The sequence below is a fragment of the Trachypithecus francoisi genome, unplaced genomic scaffold (assembly GCF_009764315.1).
Source record: "Trachypithecus francoisi isolate TF-2019V2 unplaced genomic scaffold, Tfra_2.0 Contig01474, whole genome shotgun sequence".
NCBI classification, from domain to species: Eukaryota; Metazoa; Chordata; class Mammalia; order Primates; family Cercopithecidae; genus Trachypithecus; species Trachypithecus francoisi.
This window is the reverse complement of record NW_022681435.1, coordinates 12,662,125-12,688,451: the sequence shown is the minus strand read 5'-3', so window position 1 is coordinate 12,688,451 and position 26,327 is coordinate 12,662,125. Positions and strand designations below refer to the sequence as shown.

At 33.1% G+C, this 26,327-nt stretch overlaps 1 protein-coding gene across 1 annotated transcript in view; it reads left to right on the top strand.

Moving 5' to 3' along the window:
* The window catches only part of CDH19 (cadherin 19), a 112,038-nt gene that overhangs the window by 48,753 nt on the left and 36,958 nt on the right, over positions 1-26,327 (top strand). The window contains 5 exon segments of the mRNA XM_033175280.1: positions 3,440-3,559; positions 6,719-6,883; positions 12,544-12,728; positions 13,227-13,480; positions 22,766-22,887. Of these exon segments, the coding sequence (XP_033031171.1) occupies positions 3,440-3,559; positions 6,719-6,883; positions 12,544-12,728; positions 13,227-13,480; positions 22,766-22,887 (846 nt within the window).

Here is a 26,327-nt window from a genome sequence, read left to right as displayed (position 1 = left end):
CAAGTTTCATAAGAAAGAATAGTAAATAATTCCCCAGAAATTAAAATCCCCATCAATTTCATATGCGAGTGGTATTCTGAATATTTATAATATCACAGTTTTTATCCACTAAAATTTCTAAGACTTTGACCTTTTAGATTTTCTACATACTCAGAGAAATTATTTTGTGTAATCTATTAACAGGCTACATTAGATTCCCCACTTAGCAGAGAACAAGAGAAAAATATTGAAGAAGTATCTTTTGGTTACAAGTAAATGAAGCATCAGTAGAAAATGTTCACCTGCTCTGGCATGTCACTGCCTCTTTACTCTCTATGGGTCAGATCAGGAGGAGACCTGAGAGAACAGGTGTACAGTAGGTTACTGAGCAGACACAATAATCCAGGTATGTGTAAGGAGTACACATTGGCATCAGATACAAAGGGAAATCAAGAGAAACGAGAGGTTTTTCCATGTCTTTGCTATTGTGAATAAGTCTGCAGTGAACATAGGAGTGCAGATATATTTACTAGTGGTGTATTTCATTTTCTTTAAATAAATACCCAGTAGTGGGATTGCTGGGTGATAGAGTAGTTCTATTGTTAATTTCTTTAGGAACCTCCATATTGTTTTCCATTATGGCTACATAAATCTACATTCTCACCTACAGTGCACAAGTGTTCCCTTTTCTTTGTACTCTCACCAACACTTGCTATCTCTTGTCTTTTTAATAATAAACATCCTAAGAAGTGTGAAGTGATATTTCATAGTGGTTTTTATTTGTGTTTTCATGATGACTAGTGATGTTGAGAACCCATTCATATAACCATTGGCCATTTATTTGTATGTGTCTTCATTGGAGATATGGCTATTCTGGTTCTTTGCCAATTATTTAATCTGGTTATTTGACATTTTGCTATTGAGTAGTATGAGTTCTTTTAAATAAATCCCTTATCAGACAGAGGAATAAATAAATAAACTGTGTTATATATTTATAAAGGAATATTATTAAGTATTGTCAAAGAAGAAAATCTTGCCATTTGCCACAATATGGATGAGTCTGGGGCACATTATGCTAAGTGAAATAAGCCAGACTCAGAATAAAAATATTGCATGATCTTACTTATATGTGGAATCTTTAAAAAAGTTCAATGTACAAAGATAGAAAATAAAATAACACATCGGGGGTATGAGGAGGGAGGAAATGGAGAGATGTAAGTCAAAGAATACAAAGTAACAGATATGTAAGATAAACAAATCTAGAAATCTAATGTACAACATGAGGACTATAGTTAATAATATTGTATTATATTTGAGATTTGCGATGGGTGAGTAGATTATACTTGCTCTTTCCATGCACACACAAAAATGAGTAACTTTGTGAGATGATGGATATAATTTGCTTCACTATAGTAACCATATTAATATCTATATGCATAACATATTGCATACCTTGAATATATATAATAAAATTTATTTTATAGAAAAAGTGTGCTAAAAAACTGGACTGGAAAAAAGAACCTCACTGTATGACATATTTCTATCATCAAAGTGTGAGGTCATCTTTTGTGAGTCATTGCATTTTCTGGACTTCTTTGTTCTCATTTGTATAGTACTAGCTTAAGGGCTCTAAAGACTTATATTTCTAAAATGTATTTTAGTCAACTCTAAAAATGTTATGATTTTGATGATGGTGTCTGAAACCAAAGATAGGAAATATATCTAGAAACCAAGCATGAGAACCCCTTAATGAAAGAAATGATAGTAGATTATAATGAGGAAATGTGGCAGAAGTAAGTGGATCGGTGCATAGAAGGATAGTTAAAGGAGCAAGTCTTGCCAAATATAGATCAATGAAAGTGATGGTCTCTATGAACTATTTTGTTGGAACAACTTTTCAAAATTACTAAATAAATTCACTTTAAAATATCTGAAACTAGTAAGTGTCTACAAGTTGAGTGGTTGAAGGAATTGAATATGTTTTGGAAAAGAGAGGCAAAGAGTTTTCTTCTCATGCATTTTATTGTTCTTGATTTTGAATCAAATACAAGTATTACCCATTAAAATTATATGAATAAGAAGAAATTCTTCTTCAATAAAATATGCTGTATGACGTTAAAACAAATGTTAAACAGCATTATAAAATGTTAAGACAAAACAGCAAAGCATACATACTATTTGGGACCACAGTGAAAGCTTCATGTTAGTGATGTATAGAATGGATTCCTATTAGAGTGTATCAGTTTATAAAATTGGGCTGTGATGAGAAAATTCATGATGCCAGCTGTAAACAAAACCACAGAAGATATTTGATTTTGTGTCATTCGTGTTGCCATTCTTATTGGCACAGTACATAGTGTTTCAACAAATACATATTTCCAACAAGATCCATGACATTCAATTCCATGTTTACAGAAAGATACTTTGAAAGCTCAATGTTTTTAAATAAATATATTTTTTTAAGTCTGAGCACTAGACTGGGCACGGTGGCTCAAACCTGTAATCCCAGCACTTTGGGAGGCTGAGACGGGTGGATCACAAGGTCAGGAGATCGAGACCATCCTGGCTAACACGGTGAAACCCCGTCTCTACTAAAAAAAAAAAAAAAAAAAGAACGAAAAACTAGCTGGGCAAGGTGGCGGGCGCCTGTAGTCCCCGCTACTTGGGAGGCTGAGGCAGGAGAATGGCATAAACCCATGAGGCGGAGCTTGCAGTGAGCTGAGTTCTGGTCACTGCACTCCAGCCTGGGCGAAAGAGTGAGACTCCGTCTCAAAAACAACAACAACAACAAAAAAAATCTGAGCACTAATTTTAAATGTATAAATAATTATTCCATATGATTTCATTTCTTGTTACTGAATTTTAATGAGAATGCTTTTGTTATCAATATCTGCAAGGTTTTACTTTGCTTTTTAAAAAATTCATCAAAGCAAGTAGGTATATTAGAGAAGAGAATTAAAGGAGCTAAATAATCATGCCCATCTTCATCCTCAACTGGATCCTCTTTCAAGCTCAATTCAATAATCGTTGTAAATATTTATCAACCTTCTTCAATTTGTTTAAGGTACATGCTACACTATATTTTTTGGTGAAAAGCATTTCCAAGTTCCTTTTAATTTCTCCACTAATAATACACCTTGGAAAAGTTTATGATTTACAAATTACACATTGCAGTGAATTGTTTAATAGCTACATTTTATTAGGCCACCAATCTATATGTTGAAAATTCCATATTGCATATGGGGATTAGGAATATTTTATATTAAAAGTTATATTCTTTTGCCTGAAAAAAAATAAAAAACAAAAAAAAATACATTACTTTTACAATTAAGAACAAGGAGGTGAATTGAACTTTCATTTTGTAACAACGTCTTGCTTGGTAAAGAAAGACCGCTTCATAGAACTGAATTCATCGTGAATAAGACCACAGTCTTAATTTACTGTATTATGTTCTCTTTAGGAACATTTGTCATCCAGGTGACAGCAAGTGATGCTGATGACCCTTCAAGTGGTAATAATGCTCGTCTCCTCTACAGCTTATTACAAGGCCAGCCATATTTTTCTGTTGAACCAACAACAGGTATTTGTGAATGAAACAAGCAAAGTTTAACATGATTCTAAAGAAGGCAATTGTCAGCAAAAATTATCTGCTTAGAAACATGTTTCACAGTAGACCTGATATGCCAATACATAAAACGATTGCAATTCCTAAGCATTTAATTACTTTTAGTCTTTTAGCTGATATTTCTAAGGTTAGGAAATTGGATTTTCCATGTCCATAGCACAAATTACTTGCATATGTGGTATAAATCATATGTAAGGATTCCTTTAAGTGAATTAGAAAAAGAGACAAGCAACCCAATTTAGAAATAGAGGGAAAAGGCTTTTATAAGCAATTGACAAAGAACAATATACAAAAGCCAGTAAGCATATTAAAAATGCTCAACCTCATTAGTCATCAGGGAATACAAACTAAAACCACAATGAAATACAGCTGCATACCCTACAGAATGACTGAGATTAAGTCTGAGTATGAGGCTAAGTGTACAAATTATGAGACATTCACCTAAAAATAATTCTGTATTTTATGTATTTCTGATTTACATGAATACAATATTTGATTCTTTTTCTGCATTGCTTTACCAATTTGCATTAATCAATTAAATATAAAATAAGTAGAACACAGGCTTTTATCTTTTCTTTAAATAATCATATGACCCTAATTCATTAAACAAATATTAATTGTTGTGTTCAAAACAAATATTAGGCCCATATAATTTTTTTTCCTTTAGGAGTTTATAGTCTCCACTGATTTACAAAAAAGTATGTATCTAATCATCCAAGAACGTGAGAAGTGCCAAAGAAGTAAAATTCTATGGTTTTTAATACAAGGAAAATATTATTTCCAGCTTATATCAAAACCCTTAAAGAATTAAAGTATTTTGTTCAATCTTTAAACATTTCTTATTTATTCACTCAGTAAATACGGAATGTCTCAGCCTTTTTCAGTTAAGGTTTCTTTAGAGAATCTGATCCTAAAAAATATTATTTGAGTGACTGTGTTCTTAATTCTCTCAAGAATGTACATGGCCTTTATTTTTTCAGATGCATGGAAGGAAAATTATTGTACTATATGCAAGGAATGCCTCAAAACATTAGACTTTAATTCCCTCCCACATTCAGGTCTCAAAAGGCTGAATATGTACCAAGTGTTATACAACTTGCTAGATTTATAAAGGTACAAAGTTGCAAAATTTTAAATGATATATAATAGTAACAAAAACAAGATGCACTCATGGGCTCTTCTTTCTTGGAACTTACAGATAGATATGAAACATGAATAGTGATACACACATACATTCCACTGTGGGTAATTATGAAGTAAAACCAAAAAGTTCCAGTGGGAGAAAACAAGTGAGGCGGACTTTATATTTTGTGGTCAAGGCAGAATGCCCTGAAATCAGAATTTTGGCTGAGCCTGTAGACAAGGAAGGGAAAGCGGAAGATGATTCCAAGGCATGGGAACAATTAGGGAAATTCCTGAGGTGGGAAAGAGTTGAAACTCTTAGAATAACAGGACGCCAGTGTGGAGAAACACAGCAGAGAGAAGAAAGGGAGGTGTCCAGAGTACAAACACATGCTGGGACATACCGGGCCTTCGTGACCATGTTTTCTTTCCACCTTGCACACTGACTTTTTAAATACACTGCGTAGGTTAGCTAAACTGTAACTTGCATTGCTGGAGAAGAGTTGGTATGGACGGCAACAAACATGGATCAAATTACTGAAAGCATAAGTTCTGAAGTGCGTAAGATCCAGAAATACGTATTCTTTATTCAGTCTAAAGGCTGAGAGGAAAAGTTGAAAGCTAAGTAGGCGCAGTTAATGGGGAACAAAGACTCCTACGTCCCTCTCCCTTGAGTCACATACAGGGAGATGCGAGCAGCACTTGCGCAACATATTCAATGCTTTCCATTGGGATTCAGATAATTGGTTACATGTGTCAAACACTTCAGTCCGCAACTAAAATCCCCTCGTGTTATGGTCTCATTTATCTTTTAAAAATACATATAACCATTTTTTTAAAAAATTATATTACATTAAATTTAATCCAATATATCAAAAATACTACCATTGCAACAAATAATACAGAACTGTGGAGATAGTTCACATTTTTTGTTCTCAGTCTTTGAAATCAGGTGTGCCTTTTATACTCATATGTCAATTTTTTTCACAAATTCATTGTATTTTTTAAAATTTACTTTTATTTTAGGCTCAGGGAGTAAATGTACAAGTTTGTTATGTGGGTAAATTCTGTGATGCTGAGGGTTGGGGTACTAATGATCCCGTCACAGACAGGTAGTGAACATACTACCCGATCAGAAGTTTTTCAACTATCTCCCTCCCTCCTTCCTTCCCCTCTCTAGTAGACCTGAGTGTCTATTGTTTCCATCTCTATGTCCATGAATATCACAATTTTTATTGAATAGTTTGTCCGTGATATATTTGAGTATTGGCTATTATCTATTTTTTGTGAATGTCTATGTGTTTCCCAAATCTTTAGAAATGTTGAACCCTCTCCTATGAACCTGTCTTAAGACTTTCTTAGGTTCTTCTCAGTGATAATTCATTTATACTAAATAATCTTATAGAAGTTAAGCATTTATTACAATATTAATCATTATCTTGAGTTTGAATATATCATATACGTGTATACACACACACACACAGAGACACATACACTCATATAAAATAACTGTGGGTCAACAACCAGGTTTTCTTCAGATCTCATAATTCTAAGCAGACTTCAAAATAATAAGGGCATGATACTTATTTCATAAATTTGGTATTGTAATTTACAAATTTATCAATAATATACTAACTTCAGAGTTTTGGGGACAGAGTTAATTGTAGCAAGCCGATATGTTAGAGAAGATAGCAGAAAATAGTTTAAAGTAAAAAACAAGACATTCTTTTTTTTTTTCTACCTGTGGATTATCTTAACATAGTATTTTATTAAGGGCCTACCAGTGTTCCTAGTATTGTGATGATCACTCTCGACTCCAGACAGTGTTGATGTTTAATTTATTATTATTATTTTTCTCCAGGGAAGTCTCTTTGTCGCATTGTAGTGGTTCAACATATAGCAAAATAATGTATAGTGCAATGGTTAAGAAATTAACTAGAACTTTGTCATGATTAATAATGAAATAATTGGAATTTTATTACATTTTTAAAGGAGTCATAAGAATATCTTCTAAAATGGATAGAGAATTGCAAGATGAGTATTGGGTAATCATTCAAGCCAAGGACATGATTGGTCAGCCAGGAGCGTTGTCTGGAACAACGAGTGTGTTAATTAAACTTTCAGATGTTAATGACAATAAACCTATCTTTAAAGAAAGTAAGTAAAAAGCATTCTAAATCTTCATTATAATATAAATATAAGTGTGTTAAATATAAGTAGATTTTATTGTTTTCATTCTAAAAATACTGCATTAACACTGAAATTATATAAAATAAATTTGCCAATTGTTCTGGTATGATTATTCTAATTCATGTTGAAAGTTAAATATAAATGAAAGAATAATGTGTTAGTTTCTATTCCTGCTGTAATAAATTGCCACAAACTTCATGGTTTAAAACAAATGTATTATGGGTTTCATTGGGTTATGATCAAAGGATTCCGGGAGGCATTTCTCGCTGTAGGATCTAGGGGAGTATTCACTTCCTAGTTCGTTAAGGGTTAGCAGAATTCAGTTTACAATATTTGTAGAGTTAAGGTCTCTGTTTTCTTCATGGCTATAAGTTGGGAGACGTCCTTAATTCCTGAAGGCCTCTTTATGGTTCTTGATTTAGCCCACACATCCCAGAAGAAGCAAGGAGTGCCACATACTTCACACACTGACAACTCTCTAACCCACACATTTGCCTCTTCTACTTTTAAGCACTCATGTAATTAGATTGAATGGATAAAGCAGGATAATATTCCCATCTCAAGGTCAGCTAATTAGCAACCTGAATTCCATCTGCAACCTTAATTCCCTTTGCCACTTTTGGTAACATATTTACGGGTTCAGGGGAATTCGGACACAGATATCTTTGTGGGGTCCTTCTTCTGCAAACCATAGATAATCATTTAAAAATGACTTTTCGTATTTCTTTTTACTTTATAGCCAGAATAGGCCACACTTGCTCTAATAATTTAAGCCATTACTACAAGCTAAATATAAGCACATGGTATGCTTCATAAAATTTTCTTATGCAATTGTTGGAGGAATTTCTTTTCTAGGAAATTTATTTTTCAGGTTTTACAGTTTTAGCTACAGAAATATATAAGCACTTCCAGAAAGCAGAAGTAATTATTATGCTAGGAAGAAAATTTAATTAGCATGGAACAAAGAAAGGAACCAATAAAAAAATTATACCATAGCATGATTTCTTAGTTGTTGATTGTTTATAGACAGAAACAAAACTATCTTTTGATTACTTTTTTCTCATCCTTTTCTGTACCTTGCCCCCATTCCTCAAAGTCAAGTGAAATCATGTCATTTTTAATGGCCCAAGTGAAGTATTACTTTCACTGACTTCCTTCTGGTAGTTGAGTCCATGAATAAGCACAGGACGTTGGCGTCATACAAATTTGCTTTTAAACCCTGAATTTTCCATTCATTAAGCGTACAGACTTGAGAATACTGTTAATGTGTGTGTGCATACACAAATGCCCACACCTAAATAATGCAGACACTACTGAGTATAGCCAACACATGCAAGGTTATCAGATCTTTTGATTTTTCAATAAATATCACAAATCTCAATTTTTTATTTCTGCTCTATCTCACCATTTTAAATTTTGTCATATTAAAAAATTACCACTGTTATATGGATTGAGAAAACAGTTCCTCTGTGGATGGACTATAGGCAAAGGGGTCAGAGTTTGCACCTTCATCTCTCTCTATGTAGTGTAATGTATGATGTGTATGACTGTCCACAACATTAATGTGGCCTCTGAAGGCAAGAGGAGAACGTCAAGTTAAATATGAAATATCCAGAACTTTATAAAATAATTGGTGTATAATATGTGGGAAATAGTGACTGGATTTATTCAATAAATTTGGTCTAAATTTTATGCAGATGATGATTAAATAGCAAGCAGAAGACTCTGGAAGACAGAAAGATTCCCAAAGAACTTGTTGCGATAAAATATCCTGAAGCTTCTACTAGCTTTCTCAGTTTTCCTCTGATTTTTCTCAACTTTGATATTAAAATATTTTAAATAAATTAGAATATTTAAAATATGTTTTAAAATTGTCTTCGTTACTCTAATCTGAATATGAGATGATGGTATTACTCTTAGTACTTTCACTCAAATACGAGTGTGGGTGAATCTGATACTGGCCTCCGTACTCTTGTCCTCACGATTTTCCCTTGTGGGAATCCCATTACCCTCCTCTCAATTTAAATACTCAATACCTGTACCCTGTGTTGTGGGCAACACTCTCTACTCTCCCAATTAAAGGCATCTCCCAAACATCCCTCTCCCTTGTGTTAACAGCGTCCTCTGCTGGTTCATATCTGTCATATCCAAACATATTTATTATTCTTTTTTCTCACATCCTAAAACAAAACAAAACAAAAACACTTTCGTGCCTTCACTTGCATACTCAGCTAAATATGCTTTGTATTTCTCCTTTCTTGTTAGATAATATTTCTTAAAAATGTTGTGAATACTTATTGTTTTCAGTTAATGACCTCAAAATCTCAGAACTTACTCCATTTGAGCTATATCCACACTACTTGACCAAACTGATCTGATCATTTCTATCAATAACCTAAATGGAAGTAAATGCAATGTCAATTCTCAGTTCTAATAACACTTGATTTATTGGAAGAATTTGACATAATTGATCAACCTCTCCTTGAAAACCTTAATGTTCCATTCTCATTAGCTTTTTCTTCTATCTCACTAGTCCCTGTTTTTTCATTCTTTGCCTTTTCTTCTATATGTACTTTAAACCTTAGAATATCTGTGAGTCAAACTTTTGATCTTGTCTTCTTCCTTTGTATACTCATTCCTTTATGATCTTAACCAGACACATGACTTTATACACCTCCTCTGTGCTGACAAGCTCGTATTAAATATACATCTCCAGACTGAACTTCTCCCATGAGCTTCACAAGAGTACATCTGTCTACTCATCAACTTCATATATTTTATATATATATTATATATATATATATATATGAAGGGTTTCAGAGGAGGGGGCAGCTGGAATCAGGAGCTCAGTTAAGTGTATGTTAGGTTGTAAATGTGTATATATATAATATATGTGTGTATTACATATAAATGTATATCATATATAATGTATAAATATTTCTATAGAACATAACAAATATATAATAGATTTATATATAATATACATTCACTATCTATCATGGATATAACATATATAATATACATATGTAATATATAATGCAATATATTATACATATATAATACACATTTAAAACCTAACATATGCTTAACTGAGCTCCTGATATATATACACACACACACACACACACACACACACACATATATTACACATTTAAAACCTGACATACATTTAACTGAGCTGCTGATTCCAGCAGCCCCCTCCTCTGAACTCCCTCTTCCTACAGATTTTCCCATCACAGGTACTCAAACATCCAGGTTTCATATTTTTCAAGCCAAAATCTTGCTTATTCAATAGAAACACGACTGTTGTGAAGAATTTGTGATCCCACTCAGGTTATGGTGGCCATATTCAAGTCAACTATAATTTTTCACTCAGCCTGAATTGATGACCTCCACAATTCTGATAGCTCCTGTCTTTCAACATTCTGTGAGCAAATGCACATACACACAACACACACATACACATACACACCCACACACATACCCTCTTCCTTCCCTGCATAAAGAATTGAAGCTACTTTTTCTACGTTTCTTTTTCTCAGAGTGAAAATTTAATTATCTGCAGATGCTGTTGTCTCTGCCTTAGAAAATATCCAAAACATGAACACCACCAACTACATCTCTAGCACCTTGGCTCATGCCACCATCTTATTTTGTCTCTATTAGTGCAATAGGCTCTCATCTAGTCTCTCTGCTTACACTATTGTTCTCCTTTAGTTTATTTTCATCACAGCTTTATGATCTTGTTAAAAATGCACATCTGATCATATCACTTGAAGGTCTTCCCATCTCCCTCACAGATATAAAAGTCCTTAGGTTTAGTATCACCTAAATAGTCCTAATGGTCTGAAGTAATCTGCCATTGTCCAGTCCTGTCTCATTACCTCTTGAAACCTTAGTGTTTCTATCTGCCCCTTTGCTTACTAAGAAGCCAACATCAGGCAACTGTCCTCCTCTCTTTTCCCAGAACACTCCAGACTCGTTGGCTTTTCCTCTTCTTGAAATTATTTTTCCCCAGATATTCATTTCCTTTCTTCAATTCTTATCCAAAAGTCAAATCTACAGTGAATACTTTACACCTTATCATTAATTTTAAACTATTCCATCAGAATACTACCTTCATATATACCAGTAGCTCTTATTTATTGTCTGTTTTATCGTCAAAAATATGAGCTGATGGTGGCAGCTTATATATATATATATATATATATTGCTCTAGGACAGGGCCTTGTAAAAATTGTGTTCAAAAAAATAATTTTTGAAAGTATGGAAAATTGTATAGACAAAATATTGACTGAGGAAAATACTTCAGTTCTTTTTCATTTTGAAGGCCAATAGTTTAATATAAACTCAATAACATTTAAATTTTAAACATTCGCTTTCACGTTCATGGCAATGTCATTGTTTTCTGCAGATTAATGTCTTAGTGATTTTTAATTTTCCAATAGCATAGACAATTCTTTTAATTTTTCTATAATGTAAAAAGCACTACTACATAGTCAATCTTCAACATCTGCTCTAAAATGTAGTAAAATATTAACACTTTAAAAATAACATTTATCCCACTTAAAAATTAAAGTCTCAAGTGCAGTCTTTGAAGTGACTGCCTCCTCCATGCTTCTAAAGGAAATAGGAATTCCTTTAAAGAAGAATTTTATTATATGTGCAACTTTTTTAGAACTCCTTAGAATTCTAAGGAGTTTCATTTTTTAAAATATTGCATGTTTGCTGACGCTGCTTGACACGAATAATGTCATATATTGACATGGATGAAAATGCAATTGCAAATAATCATTTAAAAATAGTGTAGTTCTGTATCAGTTTTATTCAAGTTACTCCTGAAAAATAAAATTTAAAAAATCCCAGCAATGTATAGTTATATTTATGTTTTTAAAATACATCTGCAATTATTTTCTCAGGACCAAATCAACTAAGTCATCTTTGACTACAAAATATTTTTTCTATTACATTCATTTACCAACTCTTTTCAATCTATATATGTCCTTGCATTTCCTCTATGGCTAATGTAATGCAGGCTCAGACCCTCAGAAGCTCTCAGAATCAAACTATTTTTCTTGGAACTCAGCTATTTGCATGCAGACTCTCCCACCTTTATTCCACATGTATATTCATTCAGTAACTTCAGGTATCAGGAATGTTAGAGTAAAATTGAAAGTTATTTCTGTCGAATTTAATTTAGTATGGTTGAAGGTTACAATAAAAAATAAAACATGAACACTGAGGAGACACACATGTAAATAGAAGTAATATTGGTGATAGACTTTCCTAAGATATATTTGAGAGATGATGATAGATGCTCAAATGAGATATTAGAAAGTATTTCTATTTCAAAAAAAAAGGAAAAGAGACTATATATGGGGGCAGAGAGAGAGGAAGGTAGAAGGAAGGAGGGAAGGAAGGAAGGAAAGAGGGAAGGAAAGAAAGGAAGGAAGGAAGAAAGGAAGGAAGGAAGGAAGAAAAGAAAGAAAGAAAAAAGAAAGATTAAGAACAAGTAACTGGGAAAGGTAGGTATGGGATTCCCTAGAGATCATAAATAAAGAATGCTATAATTGCAAGTTTTCCATGTTAAGTATTTATCCAAAATATCTCAAATTTTGTTTTTAAAGGTTTATACCGCCTGACAGTCTCTGAATCTGCACCCACTGGGACTTCTATAGGAGCAATCATGGCATATGATAATGACATAGGAGAGAATGCAGAAATGGATTATAGCATTGAAGAGGATGATTCACAGACATTTGACATTATTACTAATCATGAAACTCAAGAAGGAATAGTTATATTAAAAAAGGTAGATATGTTAAAATTATTTGCCTTGCAGAATAATGCAAAATTAAAACATATCCTATTTTGTGTAGCTGGTTAATTTTTAATTCATTAAATAATTGAAATGAGAACCTGTAATTTCTGTTTTATGGAGAAAAGGATTTTAGAGATGATATAGTTATTACAGAGCTTTTTGAATTATATGCAGAACACTGTTTTAATTCTACTAGAAGAAAACTTTTTGGAAAATATCTTAAATACTAGGAAATTAATTCTCAGTTTCCTTAGATGTTTATGCCCTCAAAAGTATAATTTTATCTCCAAACTAAAATAGGTAACTGACAATATACACACAGATGTTTTATGCCTGATTAACAATTATATCAGAGAGATCCATGTACATAAAAAGAAAAAGGTAACTGAAAGGCCACTGAGACTTACTTTAACAGGTAAAACTTTTTTTCTAAGTAGTATCTTGGGTTACTAAAGCCATTTCTTCTGTGTACATTGTATTTCTTTGCAGAAAGTGAATTTTGAGCACCAGAACCACTATGGTATTAGAGCAAAAGTTAAAAACCATCATGTTGATGAGAAGCTCATGAAATACCACACTGAAGCTTCCACCACTTTCATTAAGATCCAGGTGGAAGATGTTGATGAGCCTCCTCTTTTCCTCCTTCCGTATTACATATTTGAAATTTTTGAAGAAACCCCACAAGGATCATTTGTAGGCGTGGTGTCTGCCACAGACCCAGACAATAGGAAATCTCCTATCAGGTATGTCTGTAAGGTCAGTTTTGCATTAATAAAAAAGTAAATATAAATTAGATTAAAAATAAAATTTCTTTCTTTCTTTCTCTCTCTCTCTCTCTCTCTCTCTCTCTCTCTCTCTCTCTCTCTCTTTCTTCCTTCCTTTCTTTCTTTCTTTCTTTTTTTATTAAGGGGGAGTCTCACTCTGTTGTCTAGGCTGGAGTGCAATGGTGCAATCTCAGCTCACTGCCACCTCTGCTTCCCAGATTTAAGCGATTCTTCCGCCTCAGCCTTCCTAGTGGCTGGGACTACAGGCATGCACCACCATGCCGGGCTAATTTTTGTATTTTTAGTAGAGACGGGGTTTCATCATATTGTCCAGGCTGGTTTCCAACTCCTGACCTCGTGATCCACCCACCTCAGCCTCCCAAAATGGTGGCATTACAGGTGTGAGCCACCGCGCCTAGCCTGCATGCAAATTTAAACAAGGTTATATCTGTATCTACATTTCCTTTTTTTTTTTCTTTTTTTTTTTTGAGACGGAGTCTCGCTCTGTCGCCCAGGCTGGAGTGCAGTAGCCGGATCTCAGCTCACTGTAAGTTCTGCCTCCCGGGTTCACGCCATTCTCCTGCCTCAGCCTCCAGAGTAGCTGGGACTACAGGCGCCCGCCACCTCGCCCGGCTAGTTTTTGGTATTTTTTAGTAGAGATGGGGTTTCACCGGGTTAGCCAGGATGGTCTCGATCTCCTGACCTTGTGATCCGCCCGTCTCGGCCTCCCAAAGTGCTGGGATTACAAGCTTGAGCCACCGCACCCAGCCTCTGTATCTACATTTCTGTATGTCATACTTAATTTGTAACAATTTAAATAAAATAGGGAACCGCAATGTCAGTTAAGATGCAGTAAAATTGGGGATTTCAAACACATACAAGAAAGAGGCAATTACCAATTAAAATTCAGTGCATTATAATTCCCTCTTAATTGGGGAAAGGAGATAAGAGAAAAAAAAATTAAATCCCCAATTAGAGCTGAAACAAAGCTGATCAAAATGTGGCCTATTTAAGGCCGGGGGCAGTAGTTCACACCTATATTCCCAGCACTTTGGGAGGCTGAGGCAGGCGGATCACAAGGTCAGGAGATCGAGACCATTCTGGCTAACACGGTGAAACCCCGTCTCTACTAAAAACACAAAACAAAATTAGCTGGGCGAGGTGGCGGCGCCTGGAGTCCCAGCTACTCGGGAGGCTGAGGCAGGAGAATGACGTGAACCCGGGAGGCGGAGCTTGCAGTGAGCCGAGATCGCGCTACTGCACTCCAGCCTGGGCAACACAGCAAGACTTCGTCTCAACAACAACAACAACAACAACAACAAGTGGCTTATTTAAATACTATTTACTTGAAATGATATTCAGAAATTGGGAAAACTTTTATAGCAGTGGTCCTCAAGCTTTCTGCCACCAGGAACCAGTTCGGTGGAAGACAATTTTTCCATGGTTGGTGGGGTGAAGGGGAATGATTTCGGAATAAAACTGTTCTGCCTCAGATTATCTGGCATTAGATTCTCATAAAGAGCTCTGTACCTAGATCTCTCACATACACAGTTCACAACAGGGTTCTTGCTCCTATGACAATCTAATGCTGCCCCGGATATGAGAGGAGGCGGAGCTCAGACAGTAAGGCTGGCTCGCCTGCCCTCACCTCGTGCTGTGCAGCCAGTTTCCCAACAGACCATGGACAGGTAGCAGTTCATGGCCTGGGGGTTGGGAACCTGTGTTTTACAGAATACCACTTAAAGGAGTTCAAAGGGTTAGAAATCTGTTATTGTATTACAATTAAACGAATATTTGCCACCTATTAAAATAGTCTGTTATTTTCAGTTACTATGTTATAATTTATTTTCCTTTGTTTTATTTTTTGTGTGTTTGTTTCAGTATTTGAGGTATAGTCTGGTTGGGCATAAAAAAACAAAACTTGTTGCATAATTATTTTTCTGACACCTTTCCTTATTCATCTATTTTCCATAAACCTTCATGTATTAATTAAAATGCTGGCTACTGCTTGGCTCTGCGAAGGTCTTGCAGTAGCTCAATGAAAAAGCTCAATTTAGTTTTTGATACCAAGAAAGGTTCCCACTTTTCCATTATAGTTCATTTCATAAAATGTTGCCTTCTGATATGCATATATAGTTCTTAGTCATAGATATTTTAGTAATTGTATAAGTGCATATCAATTATTTACTTTAAAAAGTATATCTAAATACCTATTCATTTTTCTTCAGGGAACACTAAATAATATGGCATGTTAAAAAATGCTTTGATGATTAAGATATTCAATATGTTATCATTTATAATAAAGTATTGAAAACAATTTTAGGAATACAAGTGAATAAACTATAATTTATGATGCTTGTGATGCAGAGATAATAACATTGCATACATTTTAAAGCACAATAATACGCAATGAAGAACTGCATGCTTACTACATGTGAAAATGCTACATATATATGAAGAAAAACATAAGGTGCAACCAAATCTTAAAAGGTTTTGTATTTTATAGTATCACCATTGGTGTCTACTTACTTCAGTATGAAAATATTTTAGCTAATAATTTTCACTTTTATACTGGCAATTATAACTTTTTAAAATAACTTGTATCCATCAAAAAATACATTTTAATGATTTCACAGATGTTTTTTCATTTAAAAGTGGCTTTAAATAATATTGCTTTTTGTACATATGTTAGGATCACTGAGGATATAGCAGTTTTTGTTGTTGATATTGTTGATATTTTTTCCATATGATATAGCTTGATTTAACAAACATTCAAAATACATCATAAAAACAAAATCAGATGCATATGAAAATATCCACTTCTGCACATTTCAGGAGGTTTCTTTTGGGGTTTCTTTATTTCCTTTTTTCTTTGTAAGCAAAAGATCTCCAAAATGTTTGAACATAAAATGCAAAATGATTTCAATTTGAGTTTTAATTTGATAATATCTCTTCTTTAATACTCACTGCATGGTAAAAGCTATGAAAACCAGAAGAAATATTAGGACATTGTATTTTAGCCTTAGGGATGTTTCTTTGTTTTGGGAGAAACACTAACACATATTAAACATAGTAAATTAGCCCCAATTCATTAAACTCATATTCGTTTTTCCTACTGAGTAAGAATCACCTGCTGTTTCTGTAAAGGATGGAAATTCCCAAACTCAGTTTCGTCAAGTCTTGGGTGGGAAAAATAAACTGGTTTAACAAAATATTATTGCTGTAGTTGAGGTCGTAAAAGCTTGAGAAGCAAGATCTACCTTTATATGAATTGTAGTAACTAACCATATGTCAATTAAAAAAAATGGGGCACAGAAATGATGGAACATGTGATATTTAGACTTGAAAGTGAGATGATAGAATTGTTTTAAGGAGCCTAGTGTGGTAAAAATTAGAGGAGCCCAAACAATCTGTAATAAAATTTCTACCACAAAATTATTAAGAACTTCGTAAGAAATTATTCTTAATTTTTTTATTTTATCACTAAGACTATGTATTATTTCAGAGGACTAAATGTTTACGTCCCTCAAAATTCATATTTGAAATCTGAAACACCAATGAAATGGTATTAGAAGGTGGGTCCCATATTTGAAATCCTAAATCTCAATGAAATTGTATTAGGTAGGTACAAGAAGGTGGGGCCTATAGGCATCAAGTCATACAAGTAGAGCCCTAATGAATGGGATTAGTGCCCTTGCAAAGGGGAACCCAGATAGCTCTCTCAGCCTCTCTCTGCCTGTAAGGACACAGAAGTCAGCAGTCTGCAACTGAAAGAGGGCTCCTGTCAGAAGCCAATCATGCTGGCATCATAATCTCATACTTCCAGCCTCTAGAAATGTGACAAATAAATATCAGTTGTTTATAAGCTGCTCAGTCTATGGTAATTTTTAATAGCTGTCTGTGATGACTAAGAAAATTGCCTAACTCTTTTGGACTTCAGATACAAGGATTACTCTTTTGCTATCAATGAGTATGATTCACTTTTTGGACATTATTGAAGTTTCTAAATTAAGCCTAAAGTCAAATTTTGAAGTATTTTGTAAGTGTGAGAAAGATAGCGTATTCTTTCCTGTTAAAAAAAAAAAAAAAAAAAAAAAAGAGCAAATAAAACCCAAAGCAAACAGAAAAAAAAGGAAATGAAAAGATTAGATCACAAGCAGTGAAATTGAAAGCAATGGAGTAATATAATGAAACCAATAGCAGATTCTTTCAAAATATTGCTAAAGTTTATTAATCTCTATTGAGAAAGACCAAGGGACAAACAGAGAAAGAGAAGACAAAAATTACTATTATCAGAAGTGAAAAAGGGAGCACATATATTGATCCCACAGACATTAAAAAGATTATAGGGCTACTTTGAACAATTCTATGCCTATACATTTAGATGAAGTTCTTGAGAGAATCCACTAAATTTATATTAAAAGATAAATAACCTTAGCACACACACACATATATATATATTTACAAACAACCATATATATACAACCACATAAATATGTACACATACACATGCGTACACACAAGCATATATATATCACCAAAAAGTCAGTTAAAAACCTTCACAAAAACAAAGAACTGTTCCAGTAAAAATTGATGCCACTTATAAATTCTACCATATGTCACAAGCAAAGAAAACTACAGATCAAGATCCCTCATAAACAAATATAAAAATTCTTTACAAATAATTGTAACTCCGGCTACTTGTGAAAAGGAAAGTATATCCCTATCAACTGGAGTGCACCCAGGAATACAAGGATGCATCCATATTTTAAAATATTTTCATGTAAATTACCATATTGGCAGATTAAGAAAGAAAAGTCATATATCATCTCAATAGACAAAGAAAAAAAATTTGACAATATTCAAAATTAATTTATTGTAAAAACTATCAGCACAATATGAATAGAAGGGAAGATTCTTAAACAGATACAGAGTATCTACAAAAGAATGCTGCTAATATTATACTTAATTATGGAATATTATGCACTTTTTCCTTAAGATTGGAAACAAGGTAGCAATGTATTCACCAATCCAAATCTATAATATTGGAAGTCCTGGCCATGCAATAAGTGAGAAAAAGAAATAAAAACATACAAGCTGGAGAGAAATAATGTAGTTTTCTTTATTTGCAGATGGCTTGTTATTGTCTAGATAATTCCATAAAATTCACAAAAATGCCCAGTAATAAGTGAGTTTATCAAGGTAGAAAGATACAAGATTATTATAAATTAAACATATACTGAATAACACCCAGCAATCCTACTCCCAATCATTTACCCAGGAAAAAAGGAAACTTTGTGTTTTGGGTCGAGTTGTGTCCTAAAGACACAAGCTGAGTCCTAACATCCAGTACACTCGAATGTGGCCTTGTTAAGAAATAGAGTTATTTTGGAGGTAAATAGTTAAGATAAGGTCACACCTGAGCAGGTATGTTTTTAATCCAAAACGACTGGTGTCCCCATAAGAAGATAGACACTGGGAGAGTACTGCCATGTGACAACTGAAGCAGAGATCAGAGCAATGCATCTACAAGCGGAAGAATAGCAAGGACTGCCAGAAATCACTGGAAGCTAGAAACAAGATGGAAGGATTCACCCCTACAGGCTTCAAAGGAAGCATGGCCCTGTTGATGCTTTGATTTTGATAACTCTAATAGAGTTAATTTATTGTTTTCAGCCACCCAGCTTGTGGTGTTTTGTTGCAGCAGGCCTAGAAAACATACTCACTTATTTTGACATGAAAACCTGTATGCAGGCATTTATGGCAGCTTTATACATGATCTCCAAAAACTGGAATTGACTCAAATGTCCTTCAAGAGGTGAATGGATTTTAAAAAAATAAACAAACAAAAATAAACAAAGCCTGTGGTACCTAAACTAAAAACATATGACAAAGGAAAGGAGGGTGATAAAATTGTTCTGCCTCATTACGTGATGGCAGACACATGACTATTCATTTGTCCAAGTTCACAGAATTCTTCATGATATAGAGTAAAATACTAATTAGTGCAAACTCTGGCAAAAAATCAAACAGAACTTTGGAGATGTTCCTAAAATTGAAGGCAAACTACTGCAAATGTACTTTATTATATTATAGACAAATAACATAATCAAACGGAGAGGAATTAGGAAAATACAACCTAAGTAATTTTGGAAGAGGGTATTTCATTTCAAAATATAGAGACCAAAAAAAATTGCTGTTCAGAAGAAATGTACTCTACATACTGAGTATATTTTTTTACATGGTTACTATTTAGGGATTGCAGTGTTACTCTGCATGTATATTGGGATTGAACACATGAGTAAATATATTGTAGATAATAAGAGTAAGATTCATTATTGTCAAAGGAAATGGTTACAAATAAAAAAATGAGAAAAGTTACATGAAAGTGTGGCACTGGATTCAAATCTGAGGTATGATACACTAATACCCTCTTAGTATATATGCAGACAGAAGGAATTATATGGAAATAAATCTAGATGTGTTTGTATGCATGAGTATACATACATATATTTCCTGTTGATGTCTGCTCAAAGGACCTAAATACAATGAAACTCAAGAAGCAATGGAAACTCTTAAAACCTAGATCTTGCTTTCTAATGCTGCTCTCCAATCAAAGATACTGCAACTCATCTGATAACTAGAATTCAGAGTTGTTGTAAGGAAAAGACAAGATTATCCTGGAGCATCTTGTGGTTCCAGAATGAAAGTATTCAAAAATGTTAACACTACTCATCTATGGATACTGAAAATTAGTGAATAAATGCTTGAGGAGAAACCAGAACATTTTAAAATAGTTTCCTGAGATCTTTATGAATTACAAAAGAAAAAAAAATAGCAACTTTACCCCAGAGAAATGGGGTCATCATCACCTAATCGAGTGCTCAATGTTAATATTGCCATTCATGAGATATGATGAACATCATGTTCCCCTGATATGATAGCCTGAGAAAGTATATCACGTCTGTTATTCCTGCCAAAAATATGTAACCTTAGTCTAATCATGAGAAAGCATCAGACAAACCCAAACTGAGAGACAGTCTATTAAATAATTGACCAATACTCTTCAATAGCATCAAAGTCTTGAGAGACAAGAACATTGAGGAACTGTGGAGGAGACTAAGGACACAGGAAAATGAAAGGCAATATTGGATTCTAGATTGGATTGTGAAAGAAAAAGAATAAGAGTGGAAAAAACTGTGAAATCCAACTGTAGTTTGTAGTTTGATTAATTACATTATAGCGATTAATTTATTAATACGATTAAAGTTTTATATAAGATTTTAACATTAGAAAAAACTGAGTGAAGAGCATGTAGAAATCCTGTGTGCTATTTTTGCAATATTTCTGTAAGTCCAAAATTATTTTAAAATGTTTTTAATTGGATTAGTGGGAAAATTCCAAATTTTTAATTTTGCTGAGGTGATGATGGAACATATCTAAATAAGTCAGCTGTTTACATATTTATGAATTTTCTGATGTTTGTCTCCCTAGATTTAAAAATGGGAAAAATATGTATGTATTTTACATATATGTAAAATTTAACTAAAACTTAAACCAAACAAATTTTGTCCAGTGAAGGTGGAGTGAGGGAGAAAAATTTACATAACGAGAATTTGTGTTTCTAAAAATGGTTAAGAAAAATGATGCATATTACACATCACTGTTTATATCACATCCTAGAGGGCTACATATACTTTTATTTCTGTTTTAATTAATTAATGAGACCTGAACCAGTTATTGTTTATGTGGCTCTTCTTCCTAAATTCTAACAGATGTGCATTAAACTATTAAAGACTGTAACATCCTATCAAACTTTAAATGGGCTTTATGTGCAATGACATTTTACAGAATAGGATTAGATGTTTAATTCAAAATAACAACTGTTAAAACACTGTATAATTTTGTCAAAAAATCTATTATGTGTGAAATGCAACCACTTCAGGATATTTAGGGAAAATACTTATAAATATTTTAAATGGGGGTACAGTTAAAACTGAACTCCTCTAAAGCTTAATTATTTGTAATTTCTATTGAATCTTTATCTGAATACCAATCTACAAAGTAGTATAATGTTTTTGGAAACTTTTGAACTCAAAATTAAAATATTCTCATCTTTGCCATATAATTATGGCAAACTTCATTGATATCTCATCAAAGTCTTCAGGAATATACATGCAATGATAAGTCATTATTGAACCCTAGTTATTATTACTCTTTAATTTTTATTATTAATTATTTCCATGTAGATGAGATACGCTGAGTATTTCAAAGTCTTCTTTCATTGTGGAGGTGGAGGTCATTTTTCTTTTTTTTTTTTTTAATGGGGGAACTTTGTAACTTGGCTTTCTTCGATGCACAATCAATCTAAAAGCACGTTAGAACTATTATATTTTACTTTTGTTTTACATGTGTATATATATAAAACATATAATATGAAAAATATACATAATATATAATAGATACATGTGATGTAATATATCACATATATACATACATACATAATATATAATAAAACATACATGTATTGTATAATACATATATTTTACATATGTTATAAAATATGTATTATAAAATGTAAAATATATGTCATATATAATGTATTGTATATATATTTTACGTTATATATATATATATGTATATAAAATCTTTTGGATTCCTGATTCCAGGTTCCAGATTTCAGAAGTCTTTCAGATTTCCCAAAAGAATTAAAAGTCTATCTACTATATGGACTTTACTCTTTATCAAATTTACTTTTTAAGCAAACAAAAACATTTGTTAAATATCACGTCAAGTAAGTGTAGTAAAATGAACAGATCTGCAAGCAACACCTGTGACATAGGAAAGAGATCAATACTACTGTAGGCTGAAGATGTATTTTAATTTATTTCATAGAAAAAAATGATTCACAATCATTAATTTTTACCCCACTTATTTGCATTTCTCTTCATTTCCCAAATGGCTTTTGACATTATTTTAGTCATTAATTTATTAACATTCTTTTTTGACATGAGAATGGGTGACATGTGTTTACAGTTAGCATCCATCAATTAAAATCTAAAGTCAGGTTACATTTTTTTTTCCTATCTCCACTGAGTTGAATCTTAAATACCCGGAATACACTATTTTAAAAGTTGTTCAGTATTATATATTGGCTATGTAGGACATGCACTGAATAAGACATCTTATTGCTTAAAGACTATTATGTAACACTGTTATGTAGACAGAATAAAAACATTAAGGTATACTTTCCTTTTGGTTCAGGTATTCTATTACTAGGAGCAAAGTGTTCAATATCGATGATAATGGCACAATCACTACAACTAACTCACTGGATCGGGAAATCAGTGCTTGGTACAACCTAAGTATTATGGCGACAGAAAAATGTAAGTACTCATTTGAAATCCAATACAGTTGTTTGCATATTTCATAAATAATTACACAATTTCTACACATGGAGACATGGCTGCTTTAAAATGTTGTTGGAATTATTTAAATGACATTCAATGTAAATGTGTGTACTTGTGTATTTTATTAGTTTTATTAACATCTGCTTATTACTGCTATTCCAGCTTATTTATATGCTTACCACTAAATACCTTCTAAACTGTTATTTTCTAATTATAACAGTAAATAATTTTTCATACAAGAGTAAATTGAGGAAACCACAAAATATAAGTGAAATTCACCTGAAATTCTGCTTGTTTATTTAGGCAGATGGTTTCGTTTTCGGTTTGTAAATTATTCTGATTTACCACTTGGATATTGTCCTTAAAATTATGAATCAGTTATTCCTGCAATTATATTGTTTAAAGCTTAAAGAAATAAATATAACACAATATAAAATATCAAAGTCATTTCCATTACTTAGTCAATAGATTTAGAATTGTAAAGTATTAAAATTGTGAATAGAAAATATTCTCAGATGCATCTTTTCTTATAGCTGATTTTACATAGAATTTTAATGATCGTGTTTCCCTCACTCTTTGTTGAGACGGGAAGCATATATTTCTCTTGTCCTCACTTTGTTAGGCAGATGGCAGGTGATATGGTGGAGTGGAAGGCATCTCTGCGTGTTTTTTGGGATACAATGAACAGTTCTATGGATGGAAACACTGTAGGAGAGCTTGAATCTGGGTTTTCAAGGTTCCATTTAACTAAACCATAAAAGGAAGCAAATGTTACAATGGAATAAATGTCCGCTGCAATAGAGGAAATGTCAAGGCTTCTCATGTCGGAAAACACAAAGATATTTATTTTAAATGCAGCTTTTATTCATCGCTTATTTCTGAGAACAATTTTTTTTTTTTTTTTCATTTTAAGGAAAAACTTGTTGGAACGAGCTTTTATAGCACTGGATAACACATTTTCATTTTCTTCTTTCTCTAACATTTTTAAAAATCCTACATCATTAAGCCCATTTTAGATCTATTTGGGGAAAATATGTGTAACTGCCATTTTTTTTAGTACCGTGAAATCAATACTGAACCAAAAATAATTAGGCTTGACCATTTAAGCTTCAATAGCAATATAAAGAAACCACCTAACCAGTGGAAAACAGGGCATTACATATAACTGTTTTAAAAATCACCTGGCTGCATCTGCTAACTGCCTTGAAAAGCTTTCACCATAACAATTATACTGATTATAGGAAAGAGATGTTCCATTTGAACATTTTTTTTTTTTTTCTAGCAAATGAAGTTTGTTGTGCTTAGTCTCTTTTCTGGAAAGCTTCCCCAATTAAGCACAATGCTATTTATCAGTATGCCAGCTAAGTGAATAAAACTACTAACTACTTTAAAGTGAAGCTGTGAAGTTTTATATACATTTTGTACAGTAATACCAAAGATTTAATTTGAACTTAATTTCAAGCAACGTTTAGGAGCACAAAGATAAAAACATTAAATGAATTTCTTACTAATTTTCTGTCAGTTTATTCACAACTGATTTATGTTATAGAATTTAATTACTTAAGCAAAAAGATATTCTGCGATGATGTATGTGCTAAAACCATAACAAATATGAACCTTAATTTTCTGGTTAATTTCTTCTTGGAATCTTTAGAAATATCTTTTCATTTTTAAATGTTCCATTAATCTATTTTCATCCTAAATGTCACACAGTAGAGAAAAGTCTCAAAATGATAAATACTAATGGTTGCTGTATTTCTTAAAGGCCATGGGTGTGTGTGTGTGTGTGTGTGATAAATCCTAGAAATTTTAATTTTTAATTAATTAAAATTACAATTTCTATCTTAATTTTAACTGTTATTTTTGGGAAAATACACGTACAAGCAAAATCTCATCTCAGGCCAGAAAACCTCTCCTCAAAGGTACAACAGAGAGAAAAATGTTATTACTGGGAAACATTAAAACGCAATGTGATGTGCATCGTAGGAAATCTAAGAGATTGCCAAAATGGAAAGAAATCTCACCTTTTTATGTAGTCGAGCAGATACAATCCATTATATACATGTTCTCAAGTTAAATGTTATCTAGACGTTCAAGTACGAGGACTTAGCACTATTTGTCACATAGAATTCATTCTATCTTCACTGGGTAGTTGGAGTGACCGCCTGTGTTTGCTAAGTGGTTTTATCCAAAGGACAACTTAACTTTTCATGTCTTTATGACAAGAAGTAGTTCTACAACTTAGAACAAGATCGTTGCTAAAATGGGTCTCCTATCCTTCCACAAAAACTAGGATATAGGGATGCCATATTCCTTAAAGATTACATTTCAAAGAGATGGTCACCATTACTTGAGAAATACAATCCTGGATCCTAAAGCTTCCAAGAAACTTATTGATTTTGAAAGATTTCCATACACTTCAAAAAGACAAAGAAAAAACTTACATACAAAGCTTTTTTCCCCCCTCTTTCTCCTTCTCTCTCTCTCTCTCTCTCTCTCTCTCTCTGTGTGTGTATGAATGCTCTGAGAAAAGGAAGGAAAGAAAAAAGATTTTCCCTTGCTTTCAACAAGAACCAGGCCTCTAATTTTTAATTTGTATTGTTCTTTCAAATTATCATTACAAATAGTACATATATTTTCAATAAAAACACTAAGACAAAATAAAGAATCCCACCCCATACCCTTTAATTGTATGCACCTTTCCCATAGCTTTCTTTTTTTTTTCTTTTATGAAAAAGAGAAGCCCTGTGTGATGACTTACGCCTGTAATTCCAGCACTTCAGGAGGCCAAGGTGGGTGGATAACCTGAAGTCAGGAGTTCGTGACCACCGTGGCCAACATGGCAAAACCCTGTCTCTACTAAAAATACAAAAATTAGCCAGTCCTGGTGGCATGTGCCTGTAGTTTCAGCTACTAGGGAGTCTGAGGCAGGAGAATCACTTAAGCCTAGGAGGTGGAGGTTGCAGTGAGCTGAGATCCTGCCACTGCACTACAGCCTGAGAGACAGAAAGATTAACATCAATAAAACTACACAATATAATAGCTGCAACTTAACTTTTTTCAGTACACAAAATACATGTCTGGTTAGTAGATACAACAAAACAATTATATTTATTATTCATTGTTCAGTTGTGTGCTAAGTAGTCTTAATTGCTTTATGCATATTAACCAGTTTATGTAATTGCTTCATGTAATTTACGTAATTGCTTTATGTATATGTTTAATCTTAACAACAGCCTATAAAGCAGTTACTACTATCACGCCCATTTTTCAGAATGCCAACTGAGGCATTCTGGTTAAGTATTTTTCTCAAACTGAGAACCAAGATTCAAACTCAAGTCATCCAGTTTTAGGCTCACAATAAAACTGTGTTACATTGACTCACTCTTTTATCTGAGACAGGGTTTCACTCTGTA